A 19,137-nucleotide genomic window follows, 5' to 3' on the forward strand; every position below is an offset into this window, starting at 1 on the left:
GTTTACAAAGTGCTTTACAAACATTTTAAAACATGAAAAATAAAGAAAATTACAATAAGTAATAATAAATAATGAAAAAATACAAACAGAACCATGGGACCGTAACCCCCACAACACCGGGATTTCAAAGATTGATGAAAGCCATAAGTATTGTTTAAATTGAATGTTAACACTTCTTTACCCCATGATAAATGATAATGATAAATCATTTATTTGCCATTTGCACATGTACAGGTACACAATGTCTAAACGCTTCACTTTTCCTTGTGAGATTTATCTCGCATATGCATCATTGCAGTAGTTTTACTCTCTTATGTTTAATTCCTCCAGCACTGATTTCTCTTTGATTTTTTTCCAGCTGTCAGGAATCACACCTTCGCCTTTAAATTTTAGTTCACATCTATCCTCCCACTCCTTCTGAAACCTGCAAACAAACCATTTCCAGTAACCCTGTGTGCTCCCATCTGCGGTGATGCTCCACTTATCATAAGGGTCACCAGCATCTCTGTAGGACTTAAAGGGGATCAATTTTACATCTGGATGGATTATGAATGAACTGTCACTGCATACCTTGGTCGAGCAAAAATCAATTGCAAATTCATCTGTTTCATGATAATAAACGTGACCTATAGCACCGGACCGGTGAAACTGAACACTGTGGTCACTACTGTGGTTAGTTATAGTATTTGTGCAGATGGCCTTGCAGAAAGGGCACTGAGCCCAACATCCTTCCAGCTGATTAAAAAGAATCTCTGTTGTTTTCTCCTTTAAGAGGCATAAATGCTGGGAAGATGCATCAACCTTTTCCATATTTTCACTTTTAACCACCTCTTCAAGATACTTGGCCATCATGTCTTTCAGAAACTTTGTGTTACTAATGTCTTCATCCTGAATGCTTGTCAGACTCTGCCTGTTTATGACCATGTGGTCTCCAAGTTTTGTACAGAAATGATCGAGCCACATGGATGCATTGCCGTTCTTCAGGTTCACTTCATCAGACGCCTCTTTGCTGGTGCGTAAAATGTGCAGTTTCATTTCTTTTAGGTTTTCACGAAGCATCACCTGCAATTCTTTGTAGTTTCCGCAAAATGTTTCCACATGTTCACCAATAAACCTTTTAAAATACGACTTTGGGTTGTGAATGTATTCGTCGTAGAACTCAAATTTCTTCTGAATGGCAAGATGTCTCAGTATATGATTTTCAAGGTTGCATCTGTTGCCACTGATTGCTGGGTTGTTGCATTTCATATTATCAGCGATTTGCACCTTAGTTTTATTGTATATTGCTTCTTCAACTGCAGGCAGAATGTTTTTGAATAAAAATTGAGCAAATATTGTCACTGAGTTGGCTCCTTTGCAATAGTTTTGGAACATCTGGAAGTACTGTTCCCTTTTACTTTGCAGGTAGGTTACCGGGTTGTTAGCATTCTTGAATGACTCGTGCATTCTTTGAAACCTCTGGACAGAACTGAGGCAAACAAAAACTGACAAGTCAACTCTGTATTCATATGTGAATTTCACATTTTCATTGCGCTCATATTCCTGAATATGTCTTTCAACATTACCTAGTATTTCAAATATGAAATTTTGATTGAAATCTGTCTTTTCCAATTCTTTGTTCCTAATGTATGCACCAACCATGTGATTCACATTTCGGTGGAGATTTTCAGCAAACTCCTGGGGAATCCCCTTTCCAAATGTTCCTTTAAACCATCCCTTCCAAGACTGGTTGATATGTTTTGTCTTTATAAATTCAAACCTTGGATTTTCAGATATTGTTTTAATCTTGTTCATGATATCTGCCTGTTTTTGGAAGCGAGAGCACAGAATCCTCTCCACTACGGCTTTTATATGCACTGGCTCGTCAGGTAGCTGATCTTTTGCTATTTCAGCTACCCACTCAACCCAGAGTGAATTGAATGCTTCCTCCACTTGTTTATCAGTGAGCCTCTTGTCCTTCAAAGAAGTTGCCATGGTTTTGCTTTTTTGCATCAGGTTTTTTTCATAAAGTGATTTTTTCTGATCTAGTTCTGACATACCTCTCTTAACTTCAGTTAGCATTTTGCATTGTTTATGGGTTTCTTCAATGAGCTCATTCTTCAGGCTCTCAAGTCGGTTTTCAACATTCCCTTTCCATTTAATGAGCATTTCAGCATGTTTGTCTTCTTTGAAATGTGCCTCAACCTCCCTTTTTAATGCAATATAAATTTCATCAAAGTCAGAAATCAGATCTGTGGTATTGACATCCACAATTTGGTTGCTTCCAATTTGGTTTTTCAACTTGGTCTGTGTTTCCAAAGAATATTTCCTTAACTTCCATGACCATTGAGTATACTTCTCTTCCAAGCTGCTGTACACCATAATTTCCAATGTATTTCTGAAGCTGAAAACAAAATTTTCCTGCAGAAGTGCATTCCAGAGGTCATGAACTCGCAGTCTGAATTGTGACAATGACGGGAATCGAAAACCTGTCCGCCACTTTGCCACTGAAAGCAGCTTAGATTTCAGGTCCTGAACATTCTGGCTGTAGGATGGATTTGGGGGAGCCATAGGTGGATCCCCCTCCAGGAGATTTTTAAAGTAAAACACTTGAGATTCCAAATCAAACTGTATTACATCACTGAAGCTGTAAACATCGTCAATGCCCTCCTCCTTTGCTGCAGTCTGAGCCATTTCATCCAGCTTCTCCTGAAGGCGCCTCCTCCCCTCCATGTTTTTATCACCAGCTGATGCTTCTGCTACATTCTGGTGCACAAATATGCAGCTTGGTTTGATTTCAACCCGTTTCATCCTTAAGAAAGCCTGCACACAAATCTGTAGGATCTCATGCACCTCCGATGGATTTTCTCCCATGATGTTGATGACAGTCATGTCACCAATTCCAATGATGAACGTGGCAAGTTCATTATCATGATTCAGTGATGTTTTAGTGCTGAGCTCTGGAGAGCGAAGACCTTCGGTGTCAACAACCAGTAAAAAATCAAAGCCAAACTCCTCTCTGATTTTCTCGTCCACCTTTATCATCTGCATAAAAGCACCGCGCGTACACCTCCCTGCACTTACAGTGAACTGAAGACCAAACATAGTATTCAGCAAGGTTGATTTACCTGAGCTTTGGAGTCCCAAGATAGACAGCACATACACCTTTTTGTCCGCAAGCTTATCAATGAGACTCTTCAAGACAGCTTGTATCCAAATAAGGGGCACATGTGATTCATCCCCATCCATCAGCTCTAGTGGGTATCCTGAAATTAGCATTTCAGCTCCAAGTGCAGGGAGAGCACCAACAGACTGGTTAACAGAACATTCATACATCTGACCGACCTCTCTCATGATGTGCTGTAATCCAATTGTACTTGCAGCCATCTTTTCAGATATGGAATTAATCTGTTTTCTGAGCTTATCAAGTTCTTCTGCTTTCTCCTTAGTCTTGGGGACATTTCTCATTTGGGACCAAGTTGAGTGGTAATTCTCCTCAAGTCTTGCAAGGTGGTCAGAAGATAAGTCATCGAGTAAAACTCTGAGCCATTGCAGCATGTAGAATTTTGTATCTTCTGAATGACCACTTGATGTTAAACAGTCCAAGAATGATCTCATGAAATCATTAAGTGGCAAAGCTGTTTTCCTCTGTTTTTGACGTGTGGCTTTCATGTCACTTACAATCACACTTTGTTGTTGTTCAATGCTTACATTTGTCTTGCAACTCAGGCGATATTGCTGCTTATTTTTCAAGCACCAGTTATGCCACAGTTCACCATGCATGGGCAGAAACTCTTTTTTGATATCTGAAATGCGTTTTTCCTTCAACAAACCAACTAAAGTCTGCGCCAGTTCATGTCCATCTTTGAATGACTGCTTGTCCTCATCAACTTTGAACTTTAGTTTTCTTGCTTCATTAGAACAGTTTTCAATGCTCTGTTTCTTGTTATATTTTCCAATGCATCGCTTGATATTGGTTATAAGTTCCTCTGTTAACTCTGCTTCATTCCTGTTCTTGGCAGCTAGTTTCACTATGAGTGGATTTTTTGAACCCTGAACCCTTTCACTTCCAGAAAATAGGCAGATCAATGGGGTAGAAGACTTAGAGAGATTTTGACAAATTGTTTTTGTTTCTTCATGCTGTGGCTGTTCTGACAGTAGAAGCACATTCACTGTACTCACTGCCTGCAGAAATTGAAGTTGCTGTTGATGGTCTTTTGCGTCACCATGAAGGTTTAGAAATGCAACACAGTCATCAAATATGTCATCTTTCTTTCCTCCTGGACAGTACCAGGCGATCTCGACAACCCCATTCATAAGCTTGCTGTTTGGAGCACTGCCTTTACAGTGCCGATTGAAGAACACATTGTGTCTCTGTTTGCTAATGACAGGATTCAGAATTTGAGATTTGGAGGCGAAAGAGGTTCCCAACCTTAAAAAAGAGACAACTGGCACCGGTGTGCTGAACATTTGCCTGGTTTGGTATTTTCCAGGGTTGTCTGCGCTTGTCATACTTTGCCATGATTTTTTGATGTGCCTTAGAGGCCAAAGAGGGAATTCCAGGTCTTCTGTACACGGGTTGGGAACTAAGAAAGGTAGTGCAAACTGGCAGGCAGAGAGTTTTGTGTACATGTACTGTCTTAGAAAGTCATTGGCACAGTGGAAGACCGCCATGTGGATATCCATGGGATGGATGTGCGACTCTGTGTCTGCCAGATCTGCTCCACTGGTTGATTCTTCTTCTCTATTGAACAAATCATCAAAATCATCAAAGGCTGTACCATCATCTTCTAGAGGTGGATCAGTTGCTACTGGTTTAAAAGAGAGATATCTGACATTGTAGTCTAAAATCATGAGCTTATACAGATATTGACTCTTCAGATCTTCCACTGTATCTGGTTCATTTAGACAAAGAGACAAACTGTCAATAATAAGAACATCATTCAGTTTAATCTTTTTGGGAAAAAGGTCACTGAGGCCAAGTTTTTTGAGTAAACTTGTACAGCCATTCATTGCTGTATCACTAGCTGGTATATTTGTTAAATCAGTTGTGCCCTCAGATAAAGACACTTGGTTTGCTGGTAAACTACCCAGCTGTGATGCTGTATCCTCTCCATTTGTATTTTCTTCTTTCATGTTTGATTCCCTTATAAAAGAATTCAACTCTTCTTCAAGGATTTCCCAGTTTCCATGAGATTTTTCAACCAGTAATTTAATTGCATTTGAAATGTTGTCCTTCAGGTGTGATTTAATTAACTCTAACCGTGCTTCTTTTTTCTCAGAGGAAATATATTCTTCATCTTTGGATAAAGTCAGCATTTTCAGAAACACGTAGGCTTGAGCTTTTGATACATTTTGCTCTTTCAGAGAGCAATATTTCTTGTAAGATCTTTCTATCTCATTTTGCAAGAAGTTAATTTCATTCCAGTCCAGAAGATGATTAAATGTCTTACTCTCACAGCAGTATCCCAAAGCATCAATACTGGACAGAACCAAGAGTTCAGCTTCATGTTGTTGCTGGTCACTTAGGGTTTCACACAAGGAGTTCAGTGAGTTGGTAACAGTGCATGTGGCTTTCTCCTTGGATGAACGGTGTTCAATGGAACTGAAGGCGCACTGACCTTCTAATTCTTCTTTCTTTTGTTTGAGGATCTTTATTAGTTCTGGAATATCTGACACTGGAATATGTGTGTTTACATTTTCCTCAGGCTGATATGCCCACTTCATTATTTCACTTTTGTCTGAGAAGTTTTTCACTGAATCGTGAGGTTCTAGAAGAGCACGCATCAAAAATCTAAGATATCCAGCCCGTTCATTTTTGTTTTCTGTAACAATGTCCAACAAGAAATTTTGAAGTTTTGGATTTGAGAGGCATGTTTCAACCCAAGTTTTGTCTGATCCTGTTTCATTTTTCAGTTTCTTTTTTAAATCTAGTAACTCCATCAGGTGAGCATCACCTTCTGAGGTTGTCCAGTCCTTAACAGTTTGAATCATTTTCCTTGCATTTTCAACAGCAGACAGAATATTTTCACCCCACATTTGTTCCACACTTTGATTTGTAACATTACTGAATATCTCCCTTAAACAAGTTGCTAAACTGTATGCATCTTTGAAGACATCACTGTGAGCTGCCATTATTATCTCCCATACTGGAACAAAGGTGATTCCTCTGTCAATTACACTCCAGTTCTTGTTGCTGGTGACAAGATGTGACTTCCACTGAAAGTGGTCATCAATATGAGCTGGACCACCAGTCTTTTGTACAGACAAGCATACTTGACTCATGAGAGCTTCGTTGTAATTTCTTTGAAGAGCACCTTTCAGCTGTGTAGATGTTGCTGTTACTCCAGCAGAGAAGTTTCGTGAAAGACCACTATATGCAGCACCAACATACACATTTAGGGCATCTGATGTTAAGCTCTTCACCTCTGAAAGCTCACTAGTTTTAAAGCCTACAGCAGATGCTCTCCACCAGAATACTCCCCCAAAATGTATAGGGCCCTGATTCACATGTGAGCCAAATCTTTTGAAAAAATTTACAACTCTGCGTGTGAGCACTTCTTTATCATTTGAATTTAAAAGGATTGTTTCAATTGATTTTAGTTCCTGAATGGCTCCATCAAGCAATTTCAGTTTCTCTTTGTCTAAGAAGCTGGAAGCCAAAGGCACATAGTTGTACGTTATGCAATATATATCAGACTGTTCACATGACTGTTCATTTGACTTTTCTTCTTCATGAGACTTTTCCAAATTTGCTGAATTTTCAAGGCTGAAGCCCCAAAATCCAATATTCAAGGCAATAGTTAAACTGGAGCCCAGTGTTTCCATGGCCTTTTGAAAAACTGACTCTGACTTGTAGGATGAAAATTCTTTCTGTTCATACACTACACTCTGCTCAGGCCCACAAAGTGAGAAAGATTCAGGGATCTCAATCAGCTGCTGTCTCTTTTCTAGTAGGTCTTTCAAATTCCCAGTTTTGTAAACACCTTGGAGACACAAACCTCCAGATGCACTTTTCAGAACATCCTCAACTGAAATGTTCTCTAGTGAGAATGAGGACCTTTCCAAAGCATTAAGATTGCTATTAAGATTCTCTATGAGATCTTTCAAAGTTTGACCTTGAGCCCAACTTTCCTTTGGGACATCCAATGCTACTCGGATCCGATCCTCAGTGTCTTTCACCATAGGATCATTTTGATCTTTGCCTTCCTTTAACAAGTTCTTAAGCCCATCTAGAGCTTTCCTCAGATTCTTCTGTGTCTCCTCAAATGATTCCTTTCTCTTCTGTTTTGTCCCACTTTGAGTTTCTTGAGATGAATCCATTATCGTTTATTCAACAAATACTCTGATTTCTTGTTTTACAAATCAACAGTAAGTGTTACTTGAGTTCTATGCCTTAATTTACCTCCATAGAGATATTTCATGTGAAAAAAAACAATCCAAGTTTCACTTCAAAGTGCATAATTTTTGGTGCCAATTCTTCCTTTTGTAGCCTAAAAAATAAAAGAATAAAATAATTTCAGTCCACAAAGACTCTGCCGTATTTCTGCTATGAAAAATAATGAGAACCGGTGGATTGCAAACCACCCTGACTGACACACCAGCACTACAGGGAAGAGAATAAAGGTTAAATGTATATTTAAATATTGTCTGTCTAAATAATGTTTATTTTTTAATTTTAAAGTGGTTTCAATAAATTTTGATTATACAAGCAGTGCTTCCTGCAGAAGATAGGAAGCAGGTACAAGAAAAGTTTGGTGGCAATATTTTCCCTGTATTTTTTTCATAAGAGCCACATACTGTAATAGCTACATGTTTCAGAACTATACTAAATAGCATCTGGTACCGCTAATGCGCCTCCCCTAAAATATGACTGTCGCCCATAAGTGCAGAAATCAGATTCGTTTAATCTCAGCTTCACCACCAGCATCTTTATTGCTTATGTTGTCATTTTTTTCCTCTCTCATTTTTCTTTCAGCTAAAAAACCAGCTCAAGTGGCCTGAAACACTGATACCACATAGTGAGCAGTTTAAATTGTTGCGTTTTCTCTGAACAAAAGCTAATAAAGGATAATGATGTACTTCAAGGACACTAATGATAAAGCCAGAATCAAAGTAAACCGGGCCATCGTACCTTCAAATTTGGAGAGTGAGGAAGAGGACATACTGTGACAGATAAGAACTCCTGCAAGAAAGAGGAGAGAATTAGATACTGGTAAATTCTATACTGCTTGAAAACAGAGCATATCATTGGATCACATTACAGTTTGTGCTTCAATGCCCAATACTGCTTCGTGGTTATCTTGTAAAGTTGCCAGATCTAGTGTATAATGTATGCAGATGATATAATATTGCCTAATGAGTTTTTTAATGTTCCCTAGAGAATTTTTCCTAACTAGATGAAGATGATGATGAACCACCAGCTGCAAAGAATTCAAGGATCTCAACCACACCAAGATGTGAGTTACCGAATTTCCTCAAATAAAAACCAAGATTTAGATAATGGCCGGAAGGCATGATCAACATGAACAGATAAAGGCCAGGCCATAGATAGAGGCTGGGGGCGTGGTTGACATGAACATATAAAGCCCAGGCCCCAGATACAGGCTGGGGGTGTGGTCGACGTGAACAGATACAGGCCAGGCGCCTGATACAGGCTGGGGGTGTGGTCGACATGAACAGGTACAGGCCAGGCCCCAGATACAGGCCGGGGGCATGGTCGACATAAACAGATACAGGCCAGGCCCCAGATACAGGCCGGGGGCACGGTCGACGTGAACAGATTCAGGCCAATTTTGTCTAATATCGCTGGTGCCAGCAGTGAAACAACAACAGGAATAACTTTGCCGCAGGTCTTAAAAATAAAATATTGTGTAAGATCATGAGGTGGACAGCAAAGTTCAGTTATTAGCAGACTGTTTTAAGGACAGCATTAAGCAGCAAGCGACAATAAACTCACAACCAGGGTGAGCCTTAACTGTTTGCCTTTCAAAAAAGTTTTAGTGAACAACTCTAGGATATCCCAACCTAATTTCCATGCTGAAACATGCCAAGCTCTCAAAATAATAAGGAGGAGAAAAAAACTACGTTGAGTAGCAAGGTAGCAGGCATGGAGGCTGTCGAGACAGCCGGCGAACTTTCAGCGATCACACTGACAGCAGAACTTGGAAAACATCGTGAACTTCTTAAAGAGGACATGATTATCCTCATTCAAGCTTCCCTCACCCCTATCCAGTCGGCAATAGCAGGCTTTCATAAAACAGTTTACATGCTGGGGAGACAAATCACCGCAAAATTTCCTTTCACTTTGTTAGGCTCCGAAATCCGGTAACGAGACACCCATGTGCCTTTCTGTCTAAAAAACTTAACCCCGCAGAACAAAATTATAACGTCAGAGACAGGAAGCTGCTCGCCATAAAATTGGCATTAGAAGAGTGGAGGCACTGGCTGGAGGGAGCCCGTCACCCCTTTCATGTGTTCACGGACCACCAGAACCTTGAGTACCTGCAGAAGGCAAAAAGGTTGAACCGTGCAAGGCCCAGTGGGCTATATTTTTCGCTCGATTTGATTTCAAAGTAACCTACCTTCCAGGAAAGAAAAACATAAAAGCAGACGCCCTCTCCCGGCAGTTTGATCCACCCAACGCCAGCCCTCAGGAGGAGACGGTGCTTTCTCCCACCTGCTTTGCCACACCAATCTCCTGGTCACAGGAGGAGACACTCCGTCTCGCTAACGATCGTGCAACACCTCCCTAAGGATGCCCTGTGGGTAGGATGTATGTTCCTCGTTCTTAATGAACGGCAGTGCTCAATTGGGTCCACACATCTCGCAGCTTGGGACATCCCGGGGTCTCCGCCAGACAACGTTTGATAGCCCGAAGGTACTGGTGGCCCGGGTGGAAAACAGCTGTGGAAAGGTATGTGACCTCTTGTCCTGCATGTTCCCAGTTGAAGTCGACCCATCAACCTCCAGCCAGCCTGCTATATCCCTTACCCATTCCGTCACGACCCTGGTCGCATTTGGCCCTCGACTTCATTAGTGATCTACCTACCTTGAGAGGTAACACCGTCGTGCTAACCACAGTAGAAATGTGAAATTCTCAAAAATGTGTCGACTTGTCATGCTGCCTAAACTTCCCAATGCAGCTGACCTTGCTGAAGTCCTGATAGCATGGGTGTTTAGATACTATGGAATCCCCAAGGATGTCGTATCAGACAGAGGCCCTCAATTCACGTCCCAAGTGTTCAAAGCCCTTTGTAACAAATTGAACATCTCGCTGAGTCTTACCTCTGCCTATCACCCACAGTCCAATTGCCTGGCCGAGAGAACCAATCAGGAGGTGTCAAAGGCTCTCCGGCTTCTGTGCAAGGACAAGCCTAATGAATGGACAGAACACTTGGTCTGGGCTGAGTACGTGCTGAACCCATGCATGAATCCTGTTACTCACATTTCTCCCTTTCAGTGCATCCTGGGGTATTCCCCTCCGCTCTTTCCTTGGGAGACCGAGCCCAGCTAAGTGCCCCAAGTAGAGGAGCGGCACCGTGGATCTACACGTGTTTGGCAGCGGGTCTGACAAGTTCTCTCTCGCCAGGCCGATTATAAAAAATACCAGGCAGATAGACGGAGAAGACCAGCCCCACCCTACCGAGCGGGCCAACGGGTCTGGTTATCCACCCACAACCTCAAGCTGCCCTCCTGCCGTAAGTTGTTGGCTCGCTATATTGGGCCCTTCAAGAATGTTCAGAGGGTGGGTCCTGACTCCTTTCATTTGGATCTGCCATGCATGTATCGCATCCGCCCTATTTTTCATTCTTCCCTCCTTAAGCCAGTTCAGTATAGCCCAGCTCACCCACCGACAGCTGTGGCGATTCCACCACCTCCTACCGTGCAGGACGACTCTCAGGTCTATCAGGTTCGGGCATTTCTTGACTCCCGCAGAAGAGCAGATGTGCTGCAATATTTGGTGGACTGGGAGGGCTTCGGCCCTGAAGAAAGGTCTTGGGTACCCAGAACCGACATCCTGGACCCTGCTATGGTGGCGGAGTTCCATCAGCGGAATCCATCCAAACTGGCGCCGCAACCTTTGGCCTCCAGGGGGCAGCCATCACGGGGGGGTGGGCTACTGTCATGCCCACAGGGGCAGGGCAACATGGCTACTAGCAATTATCACAATTGCAATACGCTAGTTAAATCCAAATCGTACCACAGAGTGTTGCGAAGTATTGTTGCCATGCAAATGACATCTACTGAGCATTTCATTGTCTCGTGTCTGCCCTGCCTGCCTCGTCTTACCCTGCTGTCCTGCCTGCCCTGCTTCCCTGGTCGACCCTGCCTGCCTGCCTTGTCCTACCTGCCCCGTTTGCTTGTCCTGCCCTGCCTTCCTGGTCTGCCTTCATCCTCTCTCCCATCCCATCGTCTCCACGTCCTGTCTCTGCCTGTAGGACTGACCTTCCCACCTTTCAACCTTCCACGCTCGACCCGACTACCCGTTTGGATTTCCCTTTTGGCTTTTGGTGCACTTGACATACTATTCAATAAACCCTTCTCCCGCATTACGGGGTCTGCCTCCTTTCTGATGTCCGATAGTCACACCTTTATTTCGATCACCATTTGTGCTGCATAAATTCCAGTACTAAACAGTACTTAATAGATCAGACTGTCTTTTTTCATTTATTTGAAAACCTATGTACATTTTTTTTTATGCCTTTCCCACTAAACATACCATCGCACCCTGACCATATTTAGTTCAACTCTGTCTTCTGCAATATTACATGATGGACCATCTCTCCCTGACGACAGAAAGTAACATGTCCGCAAAGTTCTGTAAATACAGTAAAACCTTGGATTGCGAGTAACTCAGTCTGCGAGTGTTTTGCAAGATGTGCAAAATTTTTTATATAAATTTGAACTTGATAAATGGGACGGAGTGGCGGTTCTGAGGCTAGGAATCTGTGCTAACAACTGGAAGGTTGCTGGTTCATATCCTGTGAATGCCCAGAGTGATTTTACTCCATTTGGCCCTTGAGCAAGGCCCTTAACCTGCAACAGCTTCATCCTGGGTATAACATTAATCTACATCCAGCCCTATAAGGAGGTCCTCCAACATACAGAGAAAAAACTTCGGAGTTGGTGGCAGGATTGGCACACCAGCCACCGGAAAAAACCTCACACTGGTCCTTTCATTCTAGTGTGGTGCTGAGGTATCACCAGCCACATGGCTGCACTCATGGTTCTCATCCCTGAGGTGGTTTGACGTGTGGTGGGTGCAGAAACGCTCTGTAATCAGTGCATGCTCCTTACCTAAACGAGCAAGGTCTTACTTTACGAGTAGTACGTATGTGATGTGACACTAGTAAAGACCAAATTGTCCACTAGTTGCACTAGTGAGGGTGTTTTGACCTCACTAGTGTCATTAGTGAGGAGCAATTGTTTACTTGTTGAAGACGACCTGAATATTATTGATCGCTTATAACGCACATTCTTCTCCCTTACATTTTACATGTATGTATTTGAGCAACATTAACATTTCGGATTTAGTCCATAAACTTCTGACAATATTTCCCCGACACTCTGAAATATCATACATAGAGATGCTGATTTAATGTCCAGTGGTTTTTTTTTTTAACTTTCTCCAGAGCTGTATGTAGGTTGCTTTCAGGCATGTTTAATAGTCCCATATAAGCATGGGTTAAACAATATGAATGTAAATATTAAATTATGTGAAGCCGACCCCAATGGTTACACTTTGGAGGCTTGAACTGTGATGGGCTACTATCAGTGTAACACAAGATGCTTCATAAGTTCACAATGACATTTTAACAGTTATCATAATGATGACAGCTGCTTTTGCCTCATTCTGAAGATTTAGCAGAAATGTGACATCGCATTGTCATTAAACGCAAACAAAAAAAATGCTTTACGCACACACACACACACGGTCACAATGCTATAGTATGGAAAGCCGTTTGAGCATTTATTCTGATATCCTTCATATCAAGCCTGCTATACAAAAAATTATACAAAAAATGTTATGGTTAAAAATGTTCACTGTTCACTTGTTTACTGTGACTTGTACACTTAAGCAAACTTAAAATAATAATAATAAATAAATAACTCCACCGGAGTGTCTCTGTGGGGTCACTTTTGTCGGTCCCAAGTCCGGATAAAGGAGGATGGTTGGAATTGTGATATATAAAAAAACAAGAATAAAGGTAATTTGTAGTTCTAAACGTAGTTAGGCTGTTTTTTTTTTTAACCACTTTTTGTCTCTCCCACGACATTATTCCTCTCCTACGGCGTCCATTATAATGAACGTGCACGTTATGCAAATAAGATGATGACGTCATTTGGCGACTTTTGGGACGCCAATAGCGACTTTCCATGCTGAGGAGTTGGCAACAGTGCACACTATTGGCCCAATCCCAAACTATACCCTCGACACTCCGCCTTCATTTCGAGTCATACTCCCGCCGAGTCACCCTCACAACACGCCCTATGCACTTAAACTGAAGGAACTTGTCACACGAAAGATTTGAGACAGACTTGCCCTCGCAGCGCCTTTTTATAGTCTTCTTTACCAGAAAGAGGAAATGCATTACGTAGTGATTTGACGAAATGGATCCATCAAGAAGCTGTATTGTATTTTCTTTAATGACATATCAGTTATTTTAAAAAAGCACAAAGTTCATCTAATGCGAGAAGACGACGGCTACGTCGTCTTATTGCACTGAGCAATTTTAAGTATGTACACGTGTCATATTGACGATTGTACAATTTCTACCATAGCTAACTTAGTTTACACGCATAAAACATTACGCATTACTTTTATACAAAATACCAGATCAGATCTGTTGAGGAAAAAAACAGGCAAATATGAAACATAAATTGTTATTGCTGGTGCGATGTTGATCGAGTTTGCGTACGAATGTTTCGTCGCGTGGTTTCTAGTTTGAAAAGTACACAAAATCTCTCGTAATCGGATCACGATAAAATCTTTCTCTACTGACCAGCTACAAATAACTGCTTTCCTATTTTTTTGTGCAGCGATGAATTATAACATGTAACATAGACTTTCTATGTGTATTTCACAGTGCTGTTAGAATCCAATTATTAAATTATCGCGCTGTTCTGTTTCCTGTGCGCTAGGAATTGTGGGATATGGAAGTGGTAGTGGAATCGCGCGAGCCACCATCGTTGCTGACTCGCTAAAGGAGGGCATAATCGACCACTCCCCCTTAGCCCTTGCTGCTTTGAGACACACTTCAACATGGCGACGGGTCTCGGGAACGTGCAAACTAAGGCGGAGTGTGTAGGGACTAGGGCTGGGCGATATGACTGAAAACTGTATCACGATATGAGTGTTTCATATCGGTCGATATCGATAATTATTGACATTTTTTATGACCCATTTAAAATAAAGACCAGGAGAAAAATATATTACATTTAAACATTTTTATTTTAAACATGTCAACAACCATGGAAAATAAAGTGTTTTTAAAATATGTGCAGTGTTTTGTAAACATAAATAAAACTGACGTAGACTGAGATACAGTACATCTGTAATATAAAAAAACAAACCTGATACAGTACAGTAACATTGTTTGAAATATAAAACCTGCAGAAATATGAAAAAGTAACTCTTCAAGTTATTCTTACTCTAATCATACTTGAAGTTGAACTATTCAAGTATATTTTCAGTCCAGGTTTTGTGCTAGGAAAAGACACACATGCAAACACTAACGAGGAAGACGCGATACGTAGGGAGCCGGAACCCGGAAGTGCGCCGTAAACACAGAGAGGAAAGAGAGAAGGGGAAACAAAAGACACGGCAGACTCGAAACGAAACACGGGATACGCGAAAAACCGGACAACATGACACATACAAACCGAAAGGATACAGACCTATAACTTAATATTCAGGAGACGGGGGGCGAGCGGCGTTAGGGAAGGGCGAGGCGACCGTCACAGTGATTCACAAAAAACCGGCAGAACTTCCATAAAGCAGTTGTTTTGCTGTGCTACGACCATTTATGACAGCTGCGTTTCCGGTGTTCCGGGCAATTCAGTTTCCCTATGTTTCCCCTGTCGCGCGCTGATTTGTACACGGTTTCGCTGTTGTTTTCATGTCTTTTTACGAAGCTCTTGAGGTAAACAAGCCACATATTTTAAAACATCACATGTTTTTTGTTTTTACTGATAATAAATGAAAGTATTTAATTCGCTGGATAGAGATATTTCTTGATGAAAACGGTATAGTATTTCTTATAAGACTATATTATGCGTGACGAACTACTGTATTCGCATGTAATACTGTACCTGAGTGATTTTCAGACATCCCACATACATATTTGCCTAAATATTAGGAGAAACATTATTTCCTGACATCCAGGATATTTGGTTCCCCCCTGTTAAAACAGGTATACAGCAACTCTGGGCCTCGGTACTAATAACAATACAGTATTCACATGTAATAATGTACTTGAGTGATTTTCAGACATTTCACATACCTCTTTGATTTAATATTAGGGGAAACATTATTTCCCGATAGACAGGGGAAACATAGGGAAACCGAATTGCCCGGAACACCTGTTCGGATCCAAACTAGCTTCGCAACCTCTGTTTTCTTCCGACGAAGAATAAAAAATATCGAACGTTTTAACGAACACATTTTTTATTGATATCGATCACGTGTCTATCGCGATACATATCGTAATCGTTTTATCGCCCAGCCCTAGTAGGGACCGGTTTGGGATCGGGCCTATATGCCTTGCAGCAGCCTCCAGAAAGCAGGAGTTCAAGAAGCTCATCCGCGCACCCGAGAGAGAGACTTTGTAGTTATTGCTATATTAACCCCTTTCAGTAGTTTCATTTTCCTGTCTGCGATTACGGGTGTGCGTTTATGACGTTCAGTAAGTATAATGTTTGCTATACATTCAGTGTAGTTGATTTATTTCTGTATGCGCAGTATCGGTGTAGTTCTACCGGATTGCTTATATGGCAGCCTTTTGGATTTCCATGTCCTGTTATGTTGATGTAGCAATTTGTAGTGCGCCGGCATTTGTATGCGGGAATTCTACGTTTATTACTGCTATTAATCCAGTTAAGGGAGCGCCTCCAAATTATTATATAGTTTATTTGTGATCCTTCGGTGCCATCTTGTGGACATACTTGGAACTGCCATAATTCAGTTACCTTTTCCAGAATGTTCTTACCTTTATTGGTTTTATTACAGAACCACGCCCACAGAGAAGTATAGTGAACTGGATGGTGCCTACTGTTTGGTTGTTGTACTGTAACCAGCATTGCAGCAACAACTTAAACCCACCTCAGCTGTGATCCCGGTTCTCTGACTGGCACTCTTCTGAGAACATTACCTCATGCTGAACCACAAATGAATTAGTCCACCTAATCCTCCCCCACATCGTCCTACACAATAACTCTCCTCTTCTCCTCTCTCTCATCTCCCACACACCAGCCATGATTCCTGTTCAAAGGTAGAGTACAGGTTAATTTGTTTCATGTATTTTTACTTTATTTTTTGTATTAATCATTTTTATATGAATATTTTTGGGTTGTGGAACGAATCATTTGAGTTTCCATTACTTCTTATGGGAGAATTCACTTTGAAATACGAGTGCGTTTGATTACAAGCATGTTTCCATAATGTTTTCTAACATTATTATTATTGTTATTATATTATTATTATCAATAACAAAAAAAAATCATTGTAATTGCTATTAAAGTTTCTATGCCTTCTCAAAATAATTTGCCTATTGAGTGTCAGATGAACTCTATAGGAAAAATTAAATGTTGAAATGAATAATAACTAGAACATTAAGTTAAGTTTCTACATTACATCCAATTTTGATGCCCACTTGACATCAGCAAGCTCTAAATAACCTAAATAATTTTAAATTGGATGTCCATTTTCAAGCAAAATTCAAAGTGGGTGCAATTTCTGGCAGGTACCCTGTCGTAAATGGCACCTCCCAACCCCCCCCCCGCATCTTTGTCTCAGATGATCATATCGTATTTTTTTTGATAATACACACAATGGACCTAAAGCTGTTATCTGAGCAAGCTTCACAGATTCAGTGTCAGTGCAGCTAGATTTGACAAGGGTGCATTCCCTTATGCATAAGGACGCACCCCCTCCACTCCTGCATGTTCCTGTCAGTTGATCTTCTCCTCCACTCCTTTTCATAAATCTACACAATATACCAACAGCAATAAACAGTGGTAAATTTGTAAGGTACTAATAACACAATTACTCAGCCAGTTTCTTGCGTGCTGCACCTGATATGGCATTTATGAAATTCAGTAATTATTATGTATTTCGTTAAATGTGTTGGTTGTTAAAAGCATTTCGTGATAGAATCAAAGGAGAGAATGGAAGTGGATTTCCTGGCAGGTAGGCCGTCATGACGACAAACATCTTTTTTGTTTAGTATTTCAGATCACTGTACCAGAACATTTTCTTCATTGTGGAGATAAATATATTACCAAATATGTATAACAAATCATATTGTGTATTTTTTTTTTTGGTTATTAAAGCCAATGACTTCCTTGTTCATAAATTAGTAAACTAATGAGGAGACAAATACATAAGCTATGTTTAATTCGTGGCTACTTGTCTACTCATGTCACAGTTTATCAGTTTTATATGGGTTAAATGCAGCTTTCGTGAAGTGAAACAGTGATAAAGGTCTTCTAAATGTGCAAACGCAATGTAATATTTCTGTTGCACATTTAGATTGAGGGAACTATACGTATACGTCTTTTCCCCCTTCGAATCAGAGTGAAGAGCGGTGCGCGCTCCCGACAGGGGGTGCATTTCACGGCAGGGGTGGAGAATTCGGCAAGCCTGTACTAATTATGCTCGCAAACCCCAGGCACCACTGTACTTGAATAAAAAACATTATTTCACAAAACGTACCACTTTTTTCCTAATGTTGAATATCACAGTGACCGTCTACATTCTTTTGCAACCCCTCCTTTTGTTCTCGTGCACATTTCTGTTGGAAAATATTTGAATTCAAAATAACAAATAAATATGTTTAAATCGGAAATAATTTTTGTCCCAAATAATATAATTTTTAAATCTATAGAAGTCATATTTATTACGTTTAAGCAAAATTTTAGCGTTCATTAGAGTTCAGCCGGTTAATTACCGTAATCCTGTGTTATTCGGGGTTAGGCAGCCTGTCCGAGATGCAGCCCATGCAGCCGTGTGCCCTCGGACGCCTTGTGGATGGATAGACTGCAATGCGATCTCCTCCTGCAATTAAAGTACAGCACAACAGTGCAGGCTAGGGCGGAACTGAAGAAGGGGCGAAAGAGGAGGCTGTATAAATACAGGAACGTTGTACTTTCGGTTTCATTTTCCTAGTTTCATTTGGTGACGTCTGAGAGGGGGGCGCGACTTTCATGAATAAAATATTATTTCCTTAACCGTGGGTGTTTGCTCTGCAAAGGATCCGTAGCCCACCCAAGGTCTCCTGTAAGTCCGTTCCCCTGTATTTTACTTACTTCTGAGATCTGTCACTACAAAAAAAATGACTGCTTTAAGCCACTTTCCATTTCATAAGGCACACAAGCAACTTCATACACTAACAGCTAGATTTTTTTTCCACCAGAATTAAAATAATCTGTATTTTGTCAGAGGGCCCAGAATTTCTCGTCACGCCTCTGCAGATAGCATTACGTAAATGGAACAGCAGATATCTGCAGCAATCAATAAGGCTGCCAATGACTTTGCTTTCTTAGCTGAGTGTTGTATTGTAATTGGTCAGCTCAGTACTGCAGAGCACTGCAGAGGGTGATGAGAACAGATCGCAGTCCAAAAACATCAGCCAACAAGGAGGAGGTTAGGCCCCTGGCAGAGTGGACAACAGCCTTTTCCTTAATGTTACTAATTAACTAGAATTAAAGGAATAAGATGGTAGACAATGCTCTCATTTAGAAAGATGGTGTGAAGAGGGTTATCATGTCAGTTACTGGAATACAACAGACATCAGCAGCAATCAATAAGGCTGCCAATGACTTTGCTTCCTCAGCTGAATGCTGTATTGTAATTGGTCAGCTCAGTACTGCAGAGCACTGCAGAGGGTGATGAGAACTGATCACAGTCCAAAAACATCAGCCAACAAGGAGGAGGTT

At 41.1% G+C, this 19,137-nt stretch overlaps 1 protein-coding gene across 1 annotated transcript; it reads right to left on the reverse strand.

Annotated features, from left to right (window-relative positions):
- Nucleotides 1-253: 253 nt before the first annotated feature.
- LOC111843074 (interferon-induced very large GTPase 1-like) lies at nucleotides 254-18,288 on the reverse strand. Its single transcript, XM_072697762.1, has 3 exons — nucleotides 18,150-18,288; nucleotides 8,114-8,164; nucleotides 254-7,472 (listed from the first exon to the last, which is right to left on the reverse strand). Exon 3 carries the CDS (start codon nucleotides 7,300-7,302, stop codon nucleotides 304-306), a length of 6,999 nt encoding a protein of 2,332 aa, XP_072553863.1. The 5' UTR covers nucleotides 7,303-7,472; nucleotides 8,114-8,164; nucleotides 18,150-18,288; the 3' UTR covers nucleotides 254-303.
- Nucleotides 18,289-19,137: the final 849 nt, after the last annotated feature.

This window comes from Paramormyrops kingsleyae, chromosome 12 (genome assembly GCF_048594095.1).
Source record: "Paramormyrops kingsleyae isolate MSU_618 chromosome 12, PKINGS_0.4, whole genome shotgun sequence".
NCBI classification, from domain to species: domain Eukaryota; kingdom Metazoa; phylum Chordata; class Actinopteri; order Osteoglossiformes; family Mormyridae; genus Paramormyrops; species Paramormyrops kingsleyae.

Excerpts from the sequence above, each read along its gene's own strand:
- LOC111843074 (XM_072697762.1), bottom strand. The coding sequence starts at position 7,302 with ATGGATTCATCTCAAGAAACTCAAAGTGGGACAAAACAGAAGAGAAAG.